The sequence below is a fragment of the Mus caroli genome, chromosome 4, assembly GCF_900094665.2.
Source record: "Mus caroli chromosome 4, CAROLI_EIJ_v1.1, whole genome shotgun sequence".
Lineage (NCBI taxonomy): Eukaryota > Metazoa > Chordata > Mammalia > Rodentia > Muridae > Mus > Mus caroli.
The window spans coordinates 38,709,801-38,727,195 of record NC_034573.1 but is presented as its reverse complement, the minus strand read 5'-3'; the positions used below and the strand labels follow the sequence as shown (position 1 = coordinate 38,727,195).

At 49.3% G+C, this 17,395-nt stretch overlaps 1 protein-coding gene across 1 annotated transcript in view; it reads left to right on the top strand.

Moving 5' to 3' along the window:
- Pax5 (paired box 5) overlaps positions 1-17,395 on the top strand; it is a 167,729-nt gene that overhangs the window by 38,676 nt on the left and 111,658 nt on the right. Inside the window, exon 4 of the mRNA XM_021160362.1 lies at positions 13,288-13,463. Within this exon, the coding sequence (XP_021016021.1) occupies positions 13,288-13,463 (176 nt within the window). The remainder of the gene's footprint in view (positions 1-13,287; positions 13,464-17,395) is intronic.

The window sequence follows — 17,395 nt, the reverse complement described above, 5'->3', positions numbered from 1 at the left end:
GCCAAACGGACACCTGGGAAAGCTCTTGAACAGGAAGTACAAAGGCAGAGCGTACTTGATGTAGCTGAAGAAAGAGCAGCGAGGAGGTCAGAGTAATTACAACAGGATGAGCAAGCAGAAGGGAGAGGTGGGCCAAGGAGATGGTGCAACAGTTGAGCGCTTGCTGTAGAAGCCAATGGCTGGAGTTTGCATCCCCAGAACCCCAGTAAATGGTTGGGTGGGTGTGGCAGTTCTCTGGCCATTCCAACCACAGAAGGCAAAGACAGAGCAAATTATTAGCCAGACGGGCAAATAGGTGTGACTGAGGACCCTGTCTTAAGGATTAAGGACAAAAACCAAGGACGATTCCCCGTGTCAACCTTGGGCTTACACAGGCACATGAGTACACATTCATGGGCTTCTGCCACATACATGCTCCCATATACTACACACATACATGAAGATAAGGATGAACAAAAAAGTAAGGACATGCAGAGCAGGAGGTGGAGCAGCCAGGCCTTTAATGACATCTCAGCTTTAAGGCCTCAGCAGCTACGAGCAGCTGTGGGTCTTGCTGAGAAAGCCAGGGTATTAGTAGACAACAGCCAGGACCTCTGACATGGAGTATGGGAGGTCCTCCTGTCACCTAGCCCTAGATAGCCATCACTTATAGAGGACAGTCCGTCCTAACTCTGACACCTTCCCCTTCTGTGGGTAGTCATTCTCCTGCCATGTCCTCTCTCAGAATAAGAAGTTCCTGCTTGCTTGAGCAGATGTCTCCCTCCAGCAGGGTCTCCACACTGTGCCTACATCCGACCATAAGGTCCTCTTCCCCATGTGACAGAGACAAACTGTGAATATATTGATAAGATCAGAGAAGGGACTGGATCTCCAGGGGAGGGGTTGCAGGGGGAGGAGGAAGTCAGGGTGTGTTCACTGGGCTGCTGGAAGATGGGCTGCCATTTTTGTGTGGCGGCCATGTGGAATAGAGGGTGTCCCAAAGCTCTTTGTCCCACCTACAAGCCTCAGCCCTGTGCCAGCTACAGAAATGGCTTCCCTCACGGATGCCAGCTTTATTTACAATCCTTCCCCTTTCCCTTTGACTGCAGACAGTGGCTCTGACCAGATACAAACTCTATTTGCAAACTGCCCTTGCCTGGGTCTCTTTGGTGACCATGCTGCTGCAAGAACCCCTTCCTACAGGCAGCTGGTCCTGTCCAGTGACATCTCCCACCTCCCCTATTTCCCAAAGCATTGCCTTGGCTTGTGTTTGGAAAATTAAATTAAATACCACAAAGAAACTGTAACAGCACAGGACCATATTGCAAATGGAGAATGAAGTTGTTGCTGTGGATACAGGCAGGCACTTTGGCATAAATTAGAGAACATTTTAGGGAAAGAAAGGAAGTTCTGAATGGAGGGCTCAGGACAGAGGCATTCGTTTCAATGAAGCTGCTGGGTGCCATGGGTGGCTCAGAGCAACTCTGAGCTTGACTTGTAAGACAATCTTAGAATCTCTCCTAAGTTCAAAAGTTATTAGAACAAAAGTGCAAAGATCTAAGTAGCCAGGAACGAAATGGCTGGCCGGAGCTGACTTGGCGACTCTGAAAGTGCCTATGGGGTGGTCTCTGTGGGTCAGAGGCACCAAGGGTTGAACTCCCTGGGGCTTTTGTCGTACCTGGCCTGGTAACACTGAGATCTTCAGCAAGCTACCTCTGCGTCTCAGACCCCATTTCCTCTTCATCTGCACACTGGGAGCCATAATCTGTTGCTGGTGTCTGACGTCATCGTTAGAACCAGATAAGCACTCAGCCTGAGCATGTCTGGGGTGTAGAGATTGCTGCTTTGATCATTGTCTAACATACCTTTTTTCCTCTAGGCGTGTATGCCACTTGGCTAATACAGAAATACGCTCTTGCTGAGCACAGAGTCAACTTGCTCTCATAGGGAAGAAAGAATAGGGGTTCCGAGCAGAATGAAGAGCCCTCTTGGCGCTTGTGATTGCTGTTCTCCATAAATCCACCCCTCCTATGCGTGTGCTTGGTGGGGAAACACACTTCAGATACACACAAAAGCCTCTCAAGTTCTTTTCAGCTGGGATGGGAGATGACACACGTTGGCAGGCAGTGGCTGATCTCTGTGTATCCAAGAGAAGTCGAGCCAGTCTGAGTATATCTAACAGGTCAAGCTCTGAAATGAAGAAGCAATAAGCCAGTGAAATGGTACTATCACCGAAACATGATTGATCAATTGAATTCTATCAGAGACAGTGGACAGTGAGATTAACTCAGGCCTGATAGGTTCAATGAGTTAAAGCATGATGTTCATTTCAGCTTCATTTCACCAGTCTTTGCTTGTGAAATTGGTCAATCAATAGAGGTTGAAGATCATATATATATATATATATCGGGGACTATCTTATGGAGAATATCATCTTGGCTGTTGGCTCCTTGGCTGGGGCTGCCTGAGGCAGGTAATGGAGACAGAACAAGGATTCCATCAGCCCCATCAAAATGGTCTGGTATATTCTCCAAATGAAAAGTATTTTTGGATCTCTGATGATTTATCTTTTTTTTCCTCTCACTTTGATCTATGACTAAACCCATACCCATCTTGGAGGAATATAGTGATTTCTCTTGAAAACATTTGTGCAATGATCAGACAGATACACTTCAACGTATGAACCTTCTTTCTAGTTATATCGTCCATGGAGGGGGAAAAATAAAGATAGTAATTTAAAGTCTCAAATAGGGGTAATGCGAAGATTGCAGAGTATATATGGTTTTAAACTAGTATTTATGCCCAGCAGGGGGATGGGAGACAGACAGATGTGTGCCAAGGGTGGGGGTGGGTCTGAAGCAAAGAGGGACACAGGAGTCCTTGCAGATATAACAAAAACAAAGCCTTTAACCTCCTTGGCTCCCTTGAAACAATCCACCCTCCACACCCAGCAATAGTTCTCTTGCTTTGGAATGTTTTGAGGAGTGGTTACCATCCTGCTAATTATAGTGTGCATAGCTCTCTGTGAAGTGGAGGGATTGGGTACCACGGGGGCGATGGATTAGAGAGAACAGACTGCTTGTTTCCTTCTGTTTTCTGTGGTCATTGTGATGTTCTTGAGGCACAGAAGTGTCCCATTTCTTCACACCAGCACTGTCAAGAGTGCTGATAATAAATTTGCACCACTTGGCTATCAGAATGGGTTACATTCTGGGTAAGGAGTCTTGGAGCTGAGCAGACAGTGAGGGAGGAAAGCCTTGCATAGGTTTGTGCACTTTGTGTGGTACCTCTCCATCTGCATTCTGCTCCTACCAGATCAGTAGCCAGTTCCATGCTCCCAGGCCTCTGCACGCATCCTTCCCTCTGACGGGAACGTCCTTCTTCTTCCCTACCTTGTTTTTGGCTAACTTTTTCCAGTTCACCTTGAGATTCAAACTGAATTGTTTCTAAGAAACCTTCCCCCCCTGCCCCTCCCCCGGACTATTCTGTCTCAGTCTGGATAACACGGAGTGGGTTAAATTGAGCTCAGACCACACGCTGGAACATTCTGCTTGTGTTTGGTTCTTAGGTCGTCTACTTTTTAGCTGTATATCTTGAGCAAGGACTTTAACTTCCCTGTGCCTCGCTTTCCGAATCTGTGAAGTAAAGGCAGCAACAGACTTGCTGTCCTTGGAGGTTTGTAAGGACACAGGGAACGAGGTGCTAGACTCCAGGGCTATGCCTGCCTCAAAGGCTCCCAGCACTTCCCAAGTATCCACTGTGTGCATCCTTCACTTCAGGGTGAGAGTTAAGACTTGAACCCTCCAAGCTCTGGAGCAAGGGCCATGCCAGACACCCACCTGGCACCCTTGAGAGATGAGCTGAGAGACTTGGTGCAGGTATCAGAGGCCATGGTTGGTAGCTCTAGTTGGGCTTGCTATCTGGCCCCAGACAAAGCCCTTTGCAGTCTGGCTTCACTATTGCCATTCCTGAGGGAGGGATAGTCCCTTGGGTCTTTTCTGTCAAGTCAGAGTGCCTCTGACTCGTTGGTTAACGCATGGCACAATCAGATTTGCTCAAGTCAAACCTGGACACATTTGCCAATGTTACAACTTTGTGTTTTCCTTTCCTGAGAAGAGAGATTGAGTGAAACTAATGGCTGAATTGTGCTGGCTCCAGTGGGAGTTCCCTCCACACCACCTCGGATTTTCTCAGTCTGTGGTCCCTAGTTTGGGGAGGGATGTATAAAAATAAGATCATCTGGAACCTTGGTTGAGTTCTGGGCTGACATGGGACATTTCCTGCCCTGTCAAGTTGGTCCCTAAAAGAAGCCTGGTTTCTTAGTAGAAACCCTAAAAATGGCAGCCAACTGGTTCTGATTGTCCCTGCTTGGATTTCCATGGCTTTGCCTAGCTTGGTGCCCTGTCCCTGTTCACTCATCCTGACCTCAAGTGGGCCCTCCTTAGGACACCTTTCAGTTGTTAGGTTGTTTCTGAGCAACCCCAAGTCACCCCAATAGGACCAGACAGAGGATAGAAGCTCTGAATTAGCTGGCGTAGAAAATCCACATTTCTGTTAGCAGTAGGCAGCTGGCTGCCTCTGCTTTTTGGTGTGAACTCTAGGAGACCCGAGGCTCAGGTCAGTCTGCGTAGTTGGTCCTCATCTCTGGGTCAACGTTTCGTAAACTGCTTCAAATCTGAGGTAGAAATGAACCTGCCATGGCTGCTCTTTCTCTTCCTCCAGAGTCACTGATACAATGGCTGCTTCTCTGAACTCATAATGGCCCTGAGGCTCCTCACATCTCCCTAGGTTATCCATCCAGTCAAGAAGCAGCTCAGCATCTCCTGTGTCTGAGATAACCACATAGGGCCTTTGCCCTCAGACACCTCATGCTTTAGCAAGGAAAACAAACAAGTGAGGTCTTCGCCACAGCACCTACTGCACCTACTGTGCGCCAGGCGTTGCGCTCAGTGGTTTACACTGACTCCTACTCAGGCCTTTCGGCGGTCCCAGGAATTATGAGCATTCCATTTTGCAGATGAGAAAATTAAGAGTTATAGAGAGGTTAAAAAAACAAACAAAACCCAGGCAGGACCTGGTGGCCTGGAATCTCAGCTGCCCTGGAGGCTGAAGCAGAAGGATGGCAAGTTCAAAGCCTGGCTGCAGAATGAGCTTCAGGCAGGTCTGGTGACTTAGTGAGACAGTCTCAAAATAGCAGGGCAAAAGTTTTAATGGTAGAGAACTTAGAAAGTATGTTCTAGACTTTGGCTTCGATTTGAGTAGCATGCTCTGTCTCTGTCTCTGTCTCTCTCTTACACTCACTTTCTCTCTCACACACACATACACACCCACACTCATTCGCACTCACACTGGGAGAGGGAGCATCATGAATTTGTAAGTGCGGAGTACCTAGGCTCCCCAGTATCCCGAAACACATCCACTTCGTCCTCACACACAGTAAGGGTCCTGGAAGTGCTCTGCGGTGTATTTCCTGTGCGATCTTGAGCAAGCCACTTAATCTCCCAAGTTCTCTTGACTATAAACGGAGCATCCCACCCCCCTCCCTGAGACCAAGCTCACAAGGGGACTAGTAAGAAGCCAACTGCAGACCATAGGTATAGCCTGTGAAAAACCCTCTAGTGGATCCAGAAGAAAGAGTGGCTTTCAGGCTGAGCTGTGCCGGGCACAGGGCACAGTGAAGGGTTTGGCAGTCCAGGGATGAGAGGGAATGAAGCTCTTAGAGAGCAGTAGTGAAGAGGTATTAAAACCCAGAGAAGAAGCCTGCTGGGCACTGTAGGGGATGCAGGAGCTGATCCTGATGGGAAAGACAGATCAGAGGCTGAGGCCTTGGAGGGGAGGCTGGGAAGGGTGTTCCCACTGAAAAGGGTGGTGACTGTAGGTGCCTTGATAAGCAGGTAGGGGTTATCCCATTTGGTCCCTATAAAGCCCCAGGGTTTGTTCTGCCTGCCGCCGCTCCAGTTATCAGGTGAGGGAAGCGAGGGCTTTGGTCTGAAGGCCCGCAGAGGACATGGGGAAGGCCTAGGGATGACTCCGTTTCTGAACTGAGTGACCACAGCCAGGTACACTCTCTCAGGTTCTGTTCTCATCTATACAGTCAAAGGGGAAGACATGCTTCACACTCGGCCCTGTGTGACGCTAGGCAAAGCTTCACCCAGCTGTCACCAGAGATGTGGAGAACCTGCGCTTCCACTGGTACTGCTAAGCCCCTTTCTTTCTTTGCTAGGGGACAGATGTAGAGATGTTCTTGTTAATATAATCCCAGCAAGAATCTTCAGCCCCTTCTGGCTCCTAACCCTTGGTCAAGTCTGTGTGACCTTGAGCCCCTTCTGCCGAAAAATTCCACAGTTGACTTTGCCCACGGCAAATCCCATTCAAAACACTTAAAGATGCAGCTAAACATGATTGGTCTGTCTTATATATACTGCTTTTAGTTTTTGTTTGTTTGTTTATTTTTGAGTCAGGGTCTCGTGTATCCCAGGCTAGTTTCAAACTTGCTATGTAGCAGAGTCCAGCCTTGAACTCCTGATCCTCCTGCCTCTACTTCCCAAGTGCTGAGAATGCAGGCATGGGCCACCATGGCTGTCTAGATTGCTTGTAGAACTGGTCACTACCCTTGGAAAGATCAACTCCAAGTTCCTTGAGCTCGATTGACCCAAGTTGGAAATGTCTAGGTGACATCAGGGCCCATTAGGCTGGCTCAAGGCTCCAGGGGGCAAATGACTGGTTAGGACTTGGCTTTCTCTATTACTCTATTACTCTCTTCACTATGTCAGGATGAGGGCAGTCCAAGAGCACAGTAGTGGGGCCTGAGCAGTATTGCCAGATTGTAAAAGGCATCAGTGAATGTGTTCCGTGGAAAAAAGAGAGGCCTTAGGCCTGAGAGGCTCGTGATAGAGCAGCCTTCCTAAAGCCTTGGGCTTCACTGACAGCAACACACACACACACACACACACACACACACACACACACACACACACACACAGAGAGAGAGAGAGAGAGAGAGAGAGAGAGAGAGAGAGAGAGAGAGAGAGATTTCTCTGACAGAAGCCCTCCTTACTGCTTGTCTATTTCCAAACAAAGCATTGAGAAAGGCAAATAGATACTGGTTGGCTTAAGCAGTCATTTCAGGAGTACAGTGGGCATTGGTAGTAGTGTGTGTGTGGCCTACAAGTATAATACAGAGGGGACAATAAATACTTGCTATTATTTAGCAGGCAAAATTTAAGTCAGTTTTGAAGGAGATGGGAATTAGAAGTGGAGATCTATATGGCAGGCCTTAGACTCACTGTGTAGCCTAAGCTACACTCAAAGCCGTGATCCTCCTGCCTCAGTTTCCCAGGAGCTGGAATTCCAGCATGTTTAGCACCATAACTTATTCTAAAGGACTCACTCAGCTTCCTTAGTTTACTAATGGGGACTCTGGAGCCCAGAGATAGAGAGATACTTATCCAAGTACACAGCCAGAACCCAGGTCTGCTAGCTCTTAATGCTTTTCCTACTGGGCCTGGCTGCCCTGTTAGGGAGAAGCTGTGATGACCAAAGAGGCATGTCTGGATCTGGGGCTGATCTCAGCTCTGTGGAGAAATAGAACTTTGAGAAAAGCTGAGGCTGATCCCGAGGCGACAGCCTGGTTCCTCAGGGCTCCTCAATGCCCAGCTGAGGCTGAGTACCAGAGACCAGGATGCTGAGTACCAGAGACCAGGATGCCAGAAGGGATTTGCAGAGCCCTGTTTGTTTTTATCTTTTTCTTCCCAGTGAGCATCTTCAGACATAAAATGTGTGATGATTTTCAAAGAAACAAATCAGAACTGTGCAAGATGCAAACTCCCAGAATCCGCTGTGCTTTGAAGAAAACGCAGTGGCTTTATGATCTTTTAAGACTCACAAGAGACAGCTTTCCCCGGATAGATGGGAATCTCAGGTCATCTTGCTTCCTTCTGCTTTTCGTGACCAGACCTGATCATGGAAAGCCTTTAGCTTCAAAGCCGGGTTCTGAATAACATTGGCTTAACCTGAAATTTGAAGCCAGCATTTCTCTGCTTCTCGAGAAGGGGCTTCCTGCCCCTTGCTCCCCTGAAGCTAGCTTTCAGAATGTTAATTCTACGAGCCATGGTTGACTAAGCCCAGCACTGGGTCTATTACATATTATTTGATTTGGAGAAGAAAAAAAAGATTTAAAGATATTGTGCCCCTGTATATCTCTGCACTTTTGCCAGGGCCTGTCCATATCTTTAGGCATACTATCCACAGTGTGGGTTTGGAGTTTCTCCCTGAATAAAGTGGGTCTGAGTTTTTCTGTAGCCTGCCAGACTCTCCAATTAAGTCGGTGTCTCTGAAACACCACAGACAGTCCCACTGCCTGCCTGGAGGGTCAGTCCTGCCCTCGATATGGGAATGGTGTTTTTGTTTTCATTTCTTTAACCACCATCAAACACATAATCTCTTCATGTGGCTCATACCCATAGTGCACCTACTGTGTGCAGCATTCAGAGGCAGGCTGGCATGTCCTTGTCCTCTTGGAATCAGCTGTCCTTTTGTTTGAGTGCTAATCTTGGGTGATACTCATTCCTGGTCTGGCCTGATTAGTTCTCAGTTAATGTTGGCCTCTTCTGCCGATGAGGCTCCAAGAAGGAAAGGGCTGCATTAGCCCTTGTCCATGGCTGCATCCCTGCCATCAACACTTGCTGAGCTTGGTTGAGGGAGGGATGACTGGATGAGTGAAGGGATCCTGATGTGTACAGACCAAGATTGCAGAGGGAAGGTATTGGTCATAAATTGTGTACAGGTACTGCCTCTGGCAGCAAGAGGCGAACAGGAAGTAGTTCAGGGTGAGCATGGAGGCCCAAGGGCTTGCTGCAAAGATGAGGAGTGGTTAGAGCCCTAAGAACGGGGCCTTAGAAAAGCGTTGGGGCAGGATGGAAAGCGACCTGGATGAGGAGGTGTGTGCACTCGAATGCTGTGACTTATGCAAGTGCTGTCTTGATTGATACTTGGTCTTTGAGATGAAGACAGAAGCAGTTTAGGAAACAGGGCCTAGGACTGAGACATGATGACAGTAACTGTTCCTCCAGCTGCTCAAGTCTGCCTAGGGCTCCTTCAACAAGGTTTCTGTGGCCTAGGAGCCTCCCTATAGTCTCCTGTGGTTTCATCCCCACCTCTCTGCTCCTTTCCTGCCCATCCTCTACTTGTGATCCAAACACAGCTTCCACTTGGAAGCTCTTCCCAACTCTGCCCAGGGCCAGCGCTTTACATGGCTACATTGTATCCTCCTCTGCATTGTTCTATCACATGGCTACTTTGTATCTTTCTGTGCCTTGCTTTATATAAACTGTCAGTCAGTCTGTAATCACTCATTTACTGTTTGATCACTGAAGTGGGCTTGTCCTATCTAGAGTGCACCCATCATCACCGTATCCGTTCTTCCTGTTTGCTTTCTAGAAATTTAATTTTGGGACCTAAAGAGCACACAGTGGTAAAGAGCACACATTGCTCTCTGAGAGGACCCAGGTTCAATTCCCAGCACCCATATCCACTGGTTCATAACCACCTATAACTACAGCTCCAGAGGATCCAAGGCCCCTGGCCTCTGTGGGCACCTTCATGTATGTGCACATACCCTCCAGACATAAATGCACAGTTAAAAACAAAATCATTTAAACAGTTTAATAATCTCTAGTACAGAGTAACATTTTAAATATTTGTTAAATTGAATATATGTGTTTAGGAGTATCCTAAGTCTTTTTGTTATTGTGCATTATTTAGTTTTTTGATAGAGGATCTTGCTGGGTAGTCCAGGCTGGCATGAAACTCTCGATCCTCTTGCCTCAGCCTCCTGAATTCTAGGATTGCAGTCATATGTCGTCATACCTAGCAATCCCAGGACTTCTCAAGGCATTGCCCCTTACTTCTCTCCCCACTAAAGCAAGCATGTGGCTGGAGTTGCTGGGGATGAGAACAGAGAAAGAGTGATTTGTATCCAGGCTGATGCCTGCACGGGCTGATTCTTAGCAGTTCACAGGCCCTGGTGGTAGTAGCATCAGGGTCACCATGGCAGCCTGAGCTTCCTTGGGTGCAGTCCATGGGGCCAGTACTGACTTAGAGAAAGGCACAGCTGGACAAGGCCAGTCCTTTTGCTGAGAGACTCTGCAGAGGTGGGTTCAGGCCCTAGCTATGCTGCTTGAACCTGCAGAGTATGCAATGTTTTCATAGGATCCAAAGACCCAGTGTACATAACTCGGGTTGGCTCCATGCCCTGAGTCCTCTCTCTGTGCTGGGCCCTACTCAGTTTCCAGTGACACGGTCTGCAGGGAATCCAGAGTCAAGCCACCCTCTCTGGGCTTCCTCAGTGGAGATTCGGCTCTACCCTTTTGGGGCTCTCAGCTGAGAGGGTCTGGTTGGCCAGGAAGCCTCCAGACAAGGCAGAGTTGGTCCGTCTCTGGGAGCAACCAGTAGGACAAAGAGTGGAGACCTTGGTGGGAATCGGGAGGCTGCTTTCATTTGGAGTTTGTTGGCTGGCTGAGAGGCCAGGTGCAGGATGGGGAGTTTAGCTAAAGTAGGCAGAAAGCAATCTCTTAAAAGCTGGTCTGATCTCCGTGGCAGTGAGAAACGTGATGGGTGCTCAAGAGTCTAAGTTCACTGTGGCAGAAGTAGCTGGCACAGAATGACTGGGCAGAGAGGTCACCGAGTAGGAGCGAGCTGAGCATCTATGTGTGTGAGCGTGTGTGTGTGTGTGTGTGTGTGTGTGTGTTCATATGTGTGCATGCACGTAGTGCACCTAGGTATATTGGACCCCTGCAAATCAGGTCCTCTGGTGGGTGCTGACCAGCACAAGTACATCACTGGGCAGCAAGGTCTCACATCTGCTGTCCTTGGTGACCTTATCAAAAGGGTCTCCAAGAGAAGGGCCACGATGAAAGAAGGGGTACTTGGAATGTCATCCTGTGGGCTAGATCAGGCACCTGGCCTGCTGGAAGCCAGTGGTCCTGCAAAAGAAGGGACACTGATTTTATACTGGGGACATTATTCAGAGAGACCTGATAGGGCCACATCTATCAGGTCATTCAGGCTGTGGCCCAGCCTTGCTTTGAAATGGACGAGGGATTTGTTTTCTCAGGTAGTTTGTAAGTTACCCCTAAAGGCCCTTCCTGTAGAACATGTAGGTGCTCTGTCAGCCTCCTTGGGGACCCTGAAAGGCCAGCGCTCAGGTGAACACCCAAGGCTGGTGACTATTCAGATCTTAGGCTTCGCAGACAGATTGGCTGGAGTAAGGCCCAGGGACGCAATATCTCAGAGCACGGCTCCTTGGTTTAGCCTCATTCCTCACATGGGTGGGGTTTTGGCATGACAGTGACACCTAGGGCAGTGTGTGTTTCTTGCAATAAGGCCTGGGGTGTGTGGTGGTACTTTCATAGAGTCCAACAGAACAAGCAGAAGCCACACCTGGATCTGGTTCCCATAGCCTCTCATCAACCTGTAGGGACAACTGTCCTAGAGAATCCTGGGCAACAATGAGCCTCCTGAGGCCATTTCCTCACAGGAAAGCTCTGCTCACAAACTTGCTTTCACCCTGGACATGTCAAACCCAAGACACACAGCTCACCCTATTTTCAAAGTAACAATTAATTGCATTTTCTTTGAAATATAAACACCACCCACTCTGTGAGTAGCGACTGTGGAGAATCCTTCCTTTCTTCCTTCCTTCCTTCCTTCCTTCCTTCCTCCCTCCCTCCCTCCCTCCCTCCCTCCCTCCCTCCCTCTCTCTCTCTCTTTCTTGCTTTCTTCCTTTCTTTCTTAGATTTATTTCTTTATTTAATGTATATATGAGTACACTGTTGCTATCCTCAGACACACCAGAAGAGGGCTTCGGATCCCATTACAGATGATTGTGAGCCACCATGTGGGTTCTGGGAATTGAACTCAGGACCTCTGGAAGAACAGCCAGTGCTCTTAACTGCTGAGCCATCTCTCCAGCCCCCAGAGCATTCTCTTAACCTACACGTCCGAATAGGCAAAACTTTCAAGTTCTGAAACAAAACTCAGCTGTTTCATAAGTATAGCCCATAAGTCTATATCATGCTCATTATATACAGTGTTCCTATTGTGTTTTACTCATAGAAAATAAGATGCTACACAGTATACACAGATTCTGGGCATCAGTAAGAACACATCAGGCCATCTTTTCTTCTCTTTTTACACAAACACTGCCTCACTTACCCCTCCCATTACTGGGGATCGGGAAGCTTTTGCATCTTGGTTCCCTTCCTTTTCATGGCTGCATAGTTTTCCACTGTCCAAGCGATGCCACAGTCTGGTTAGTCCGTTCTCTATGAACAAACAGGTTGTTTCCAGTCTTTTGTTCCCAGAACTGTGTGCATCTATCACATTCCATATACACCGCCCAGCTATAAAATATACCATCAGAAATCAGTCACCCAGGGATAGTGCACTTGTGATTTTGATAGGTTTTTGTCAAGTCACCTAGCACAGGTGTGTGACTACTTTCCAGAACACTGCGCTGCAGACTGCTCACAACGATGGTGACAAATGTACAGGGTGAGGACATTAAACGAGGGGGACAGGAGGGGTGATAACACCCCTGACTAAGCTCCCGAGTCACTCTGAGCTCAAATCCTTGGCAAAGAAAGGGTTTCATTTCTCCAGGCCTGTTATTTTCATCTGTGAAACAGGGAAGGGAGTAATATCCTGAATTAGTTCCTTTCTTGGCTTCTGTAATGAAATTCCTCGGGGGCAGGGAGCTTTATAAAGAAGCTTATCCGGCTCAGGGTTCTGGAAGTTCAAACCCGTGGTGCTGGCTCAACCTTGGTAAAGACTCGTGTAAGTGTGCGCACACTTGTGTGAAGGAGAGAAAGGAAGAGAGGAGGGAAGGAGGGGGAGGAGGAGGAGGAAGCAGGAGGAATAGACACCACCAGATGGAAAGCCAGGGAACAGGGAGGGGCTAATCTTGTAACCTCCCCCATTAAATCTCTGCCCCTAAAGGTTTCACCACCTGTAAGCAATCACTGACTATCAAACTGAAACACATAAACACTAGGGGCACAAATGCAAACCACAGCACGTATATAGGGGTTCACTGTGAAAGTAAAGGACTAACATAACAAAAAGGCTTTGCATAGTGCCTGGCATGTCATCATGGGAGGCTGGCCCTGCAGTTACCAGCAGGTGACCCTGTCTGGGCAACCCCTTACCCAAATCCTGTCAATCCCCCTTCCCAGTCTCGGGGGTCTAGCCTTCTCTTCTTTGGTGGTAGAATAGCCTCCACTTACCCTTTCTCTCTCATGCTCATCAAAGGTATTCAGGAGTCTCCAGTGCCGAACGGCCACTCACTTCCAGGCCGGGACTTCCTCCGGAAGCAGATGCGGGGAGACCTGTTCACACAGCAGCAGCTGGAGGTGCTGGACCGCGTGTTTGAGAGACAGCACTACTCTGACATCTTCACCACCACGGAACCCATCAAGCCAGAACAGGTATGCCCGTGACTCCTGCCCACCCCACCTGCTGCCCCAGTGCAGACCTGGGTCAGTTTGCTGGACAGAGGCATCTGGCACGGGGAGGGCCAGCTTCTTTGCAGAGCAGGCTTTTTATTGATTTTGGCCAAGCTTGGCTGGGCACAGCATCCCATAAGGCCAGGAGGACTTGCTCAAGGGCTCTGAGGCATCTTGCCCTGGTAGCTCTGTCTCTGGCCAGCCACAGAAGCATGCGACTGCCTTGGTTGCTCTGCCACGAATGAACGGTGTGCTTTTTAGATAGGGTTGTATGAGATGACCTTCTGGGTCACTTCACATGGTTTTGTCATCCTGTTAGTGACCTAAGTATAGAACCACTCCATGGCTTGGGGCTCACTGCCAGGGAGTGCAAGACAATATCACATGATGCTTGCCCTACGCTTGGCATCAGAGGACTGATTGCAGGTGTGGATAGCCCAGACAGGTAAGCCTGACACCAGCTGGTCCCAGCACCTGAGGGCATGACACCAGGAATGTGAGCAAGGCCTTCTGAGCCACCTCAGGGAGCTTTTCTGTCATGGTGCTTTCTGAGAACCATGGGAACTTTTACAGATCACTTAGCCAGTTTGTTTTTAGTTAGGGAAACTGAGGCTCATAGAGACAAAGCAACTTCCCTAAGGTTGCCCAGCAAGCATTCACTTAATGATCATTGACAATTGTCTAGTATGGGTAAGACACAGACACAGACAGCATGAATCCATCCGTGAGCAGAAAGGCTTGGACTTGCCCTGGGAACTCTATAGGTGTGTATAGATGAATCCCAGCTTGGTGCTGGGGAAATGTCTAAGGTCCTCTGAGAACACAAAGCAGAGACTGAGTCAGCTTGGAGGAGGCCATGGTAAGGGATGTGGGTGTGGAGGAACAGCAAGTGCCAAGGCCCTGGGGTAGGAGGAAGGGAGCAGGCGTGGAACGATCCAGTGTCACAGGGGCGGAGGTGATGCTGGAGATGAGTCTGGTCTTGTGGACTGTGTGTGTGTCGGGCGGGGGGGATGTTGCTCATTCTCTTACAAGCGAAATGACATCTCTCCAGCAAGTGTCATGGCCACAGGCTCTGAGCAAATCTGACTCCATTCCAGAGCCTGGGTTTGAGGGAGAAGAGTTGACTCTATCACAAGATCAGGTGTTCACTGTGAGGCATCCCAGAACTGTAGAGCCACCCTCCCTCCCTCCCTCCCTCCCTCCCTCCCTCCAGTACTCACCTGTCCAACACATTTCCTGCACATGGGCAGTGGGCCCAGCCTAGTGACAGGCTTGAAGGGGACAGAGGTACAAACTAGGTATCGTCTCTGTCAATACCTTCACAAAATGGCGTGATGTGGACTCAGGAGCCATGGAGAGATGAGAATGTTCTCTGGGTAGTGTGGAGTGCTAGCTGGGGGAGGGAGGGATTAGCTCTGGGGAGTGCACCGAGAGCTACAGTGTTGGGAGAATGTTGCCTGGGACCCCAAGGACAAGGTCATAAGGGTGGAGATGAGGCCCAACAGGGAGGAGGCCTGGGCTGCAGGCTCTGGGGAGATTACTCTATGGTGTCCTTCAGAACGCTGTGGCCTGGTGCAGGCCGGCCTGTGAGTTCCGAGGCAAGTCTAGCAAGGCAGGATAATGACTGACTCAGTGTTTTCTGGTTAATCTGCTTCACCTCTCTGTGGCATGCTGTAATGAGGAGAGATGGAAGGTGAGGCTGTAAGGCCGCCCCGCACACATGCAGGCACTGGACTATGAATGACATACCCTCGTGCCCTGTCCCCAATCACTATGGACAAATGACAGCTCGAGCAAGGGGTTGCTGCTGGGGAAGACATGTGCATCAAGGGTATGCATCCCTGAGTCCCCTCCTGCTCACTGTCCTCTGACTGGCTGCTCACAGTCCCTGCCTGTGACCCTTGTGACTCCCCAGAGTGGTATGGGAGTGACACTAAAAAGTGGGCCTCTGGGCTGATCAGATAGAGACTGGCCACTTTATCCATCTGCCAGCAAGCCAAGCCCCCTGAGTGTGTCTCTGTGGCTCAGTGGCCTGGCCCAGGCCTTAATGCCTCTTTCACTGGATGATATGATGACATAAAGAGGATCCCCTGACCGAAGAACTGGGGACTCTTGATTTGAGACCTGCCTCTGTGCTGGAGAGCACCTTACTCTTCTCGGGACCTCAGGTTTCTTATCTGTGTATTCATGATGGACAATGATAGCAACTGCATCCACCTAACAACAACAGTGGGAGTGGGGGTGGGGGGTAATCACCACCTAACAGCAGAGGTATCCTCACCTAACAGCAGGGGTATTTCCCACCTAACAGCAGGGGTCCCCTTACCTAACAGTAACTGCAGAGGTATCCCCTACATAACAGCAGGGGTATCCCCACCTAACAGCAGGGGTATCTCCACCTAACAGCAGGGGTATCTCCACCTAACAGCAGGGGTATCCACACCTAACAGCAGAGGTATCCCCATCTATGCATTCCGCTTTCCATGGACTTAGACACTGGACCTCCCTTTAAATGTCCTCTAAGCAAGTTGGGTCATACTTCTGAGCCCTGTGTATGAATCTGAGTTTTAAAACAGACTGCATACCCATTTTTAGGCCTAGGATTGTTGAGGCCACAGAGCTGGAGTCTGACTTCAGGTTCTTCTCTGACCTCAAGTTGTGTAAGATGATGTCACAGGTCTTTGTGTTTCTGGGGTTCTGGGATCGGTGCTTGGATTGGCTACAGTTCTGCCTAGCCTTCCCCCGATAGTTGTGTGTTTTTCATGGGCTTGGACAGGTTGCCTACCTACTTCCTGGGGAAAACATCACCAGATTAGGGTCAAGCTGGTCCTGGGGGTGCTTCTGTGAGCCTGCTCTGCTAAGATCTGCTCTAAGGGTGGCCCAGTTCTGACTTGGGCCATGGAGACACTCAGAAACCCCTTTGCCTTGGTGGAAGGGGTTAATGAGACTCACTCTGGGGCAACGAAACACTTCCTTCTCGAAGCAGTTATTGAAAAAGCAATTCTGTTTTCCCTATATGGGGAGTGGATAAAAATCAACCTACCGGAGCGGAAGAGGGGTGTGTGTGTGTGGGGGGAAACTGCTTATATGAGTGTGTGTGTGTGTGTGTGTATGTGTGTGTGTGCACGCACATGTGCACCTGTGTGTGTGTGTCTGTGTGCGCACATGTGTGCACATGTGTGTCCAGCAGGAATCTGCTTCAGTAAAACTCAAGTTGATGCTGGCTGTCACTGTGGTGGGTGATGGCTCTGGCAGAGTGGGTCCCTCCTCCGGCCACCGAGAGGACGCAGCCGATTGCAGCCTGCCGTATTTACCCTCAGCAGACTATTAACCAACACCAGGCTATTAATCTGGCTTTTGAGCCTTCACTAAAGCCCATAAAAGCTCACAGTTGTCAAATGGAGTTCATTTTAATTTCCTTTCAATCACAGTAAATTATTCAGGTGATAAATCAGCTGGAGCAGCCTCCTGGCTGTAATAGAAACCCTAATTCCTGGCTAATTATCCAGCCCATTGCTGCCAACAGATCAATACGGGCCGCAAAATGGAACAGGCCCAGGGCCCTCCCTCCCATTGGGCCAGAGACAGAGAGACAGCTGGGGAAGGGGGCCGTGCTGCTGACCTCCTAGGAAGTTCAAAGGTCATAGGGGGTTAAACCGGGAGATGGCCTGTTCTTGTCTAACAGAAAGCCACCAGAAGCACCCCCTGCTCTCCTGAGTGCTGTTGCCCACTGTGTGGTGACACTTCTCTAGGCCAGCAGGTGGAGGTTTCTAAGTTTGCCTGGTCCTATGAGCATCCTGTCCCTGGGAAAGGGCTGGTTTGCTGGCATCACCCAACAAGACTGATCTTCCAGTCAGAGGTCTGAGCACTGTGGGCGAAGGTGAGGCTCTGACTTCAGGGGGCTCCTTTTTCTC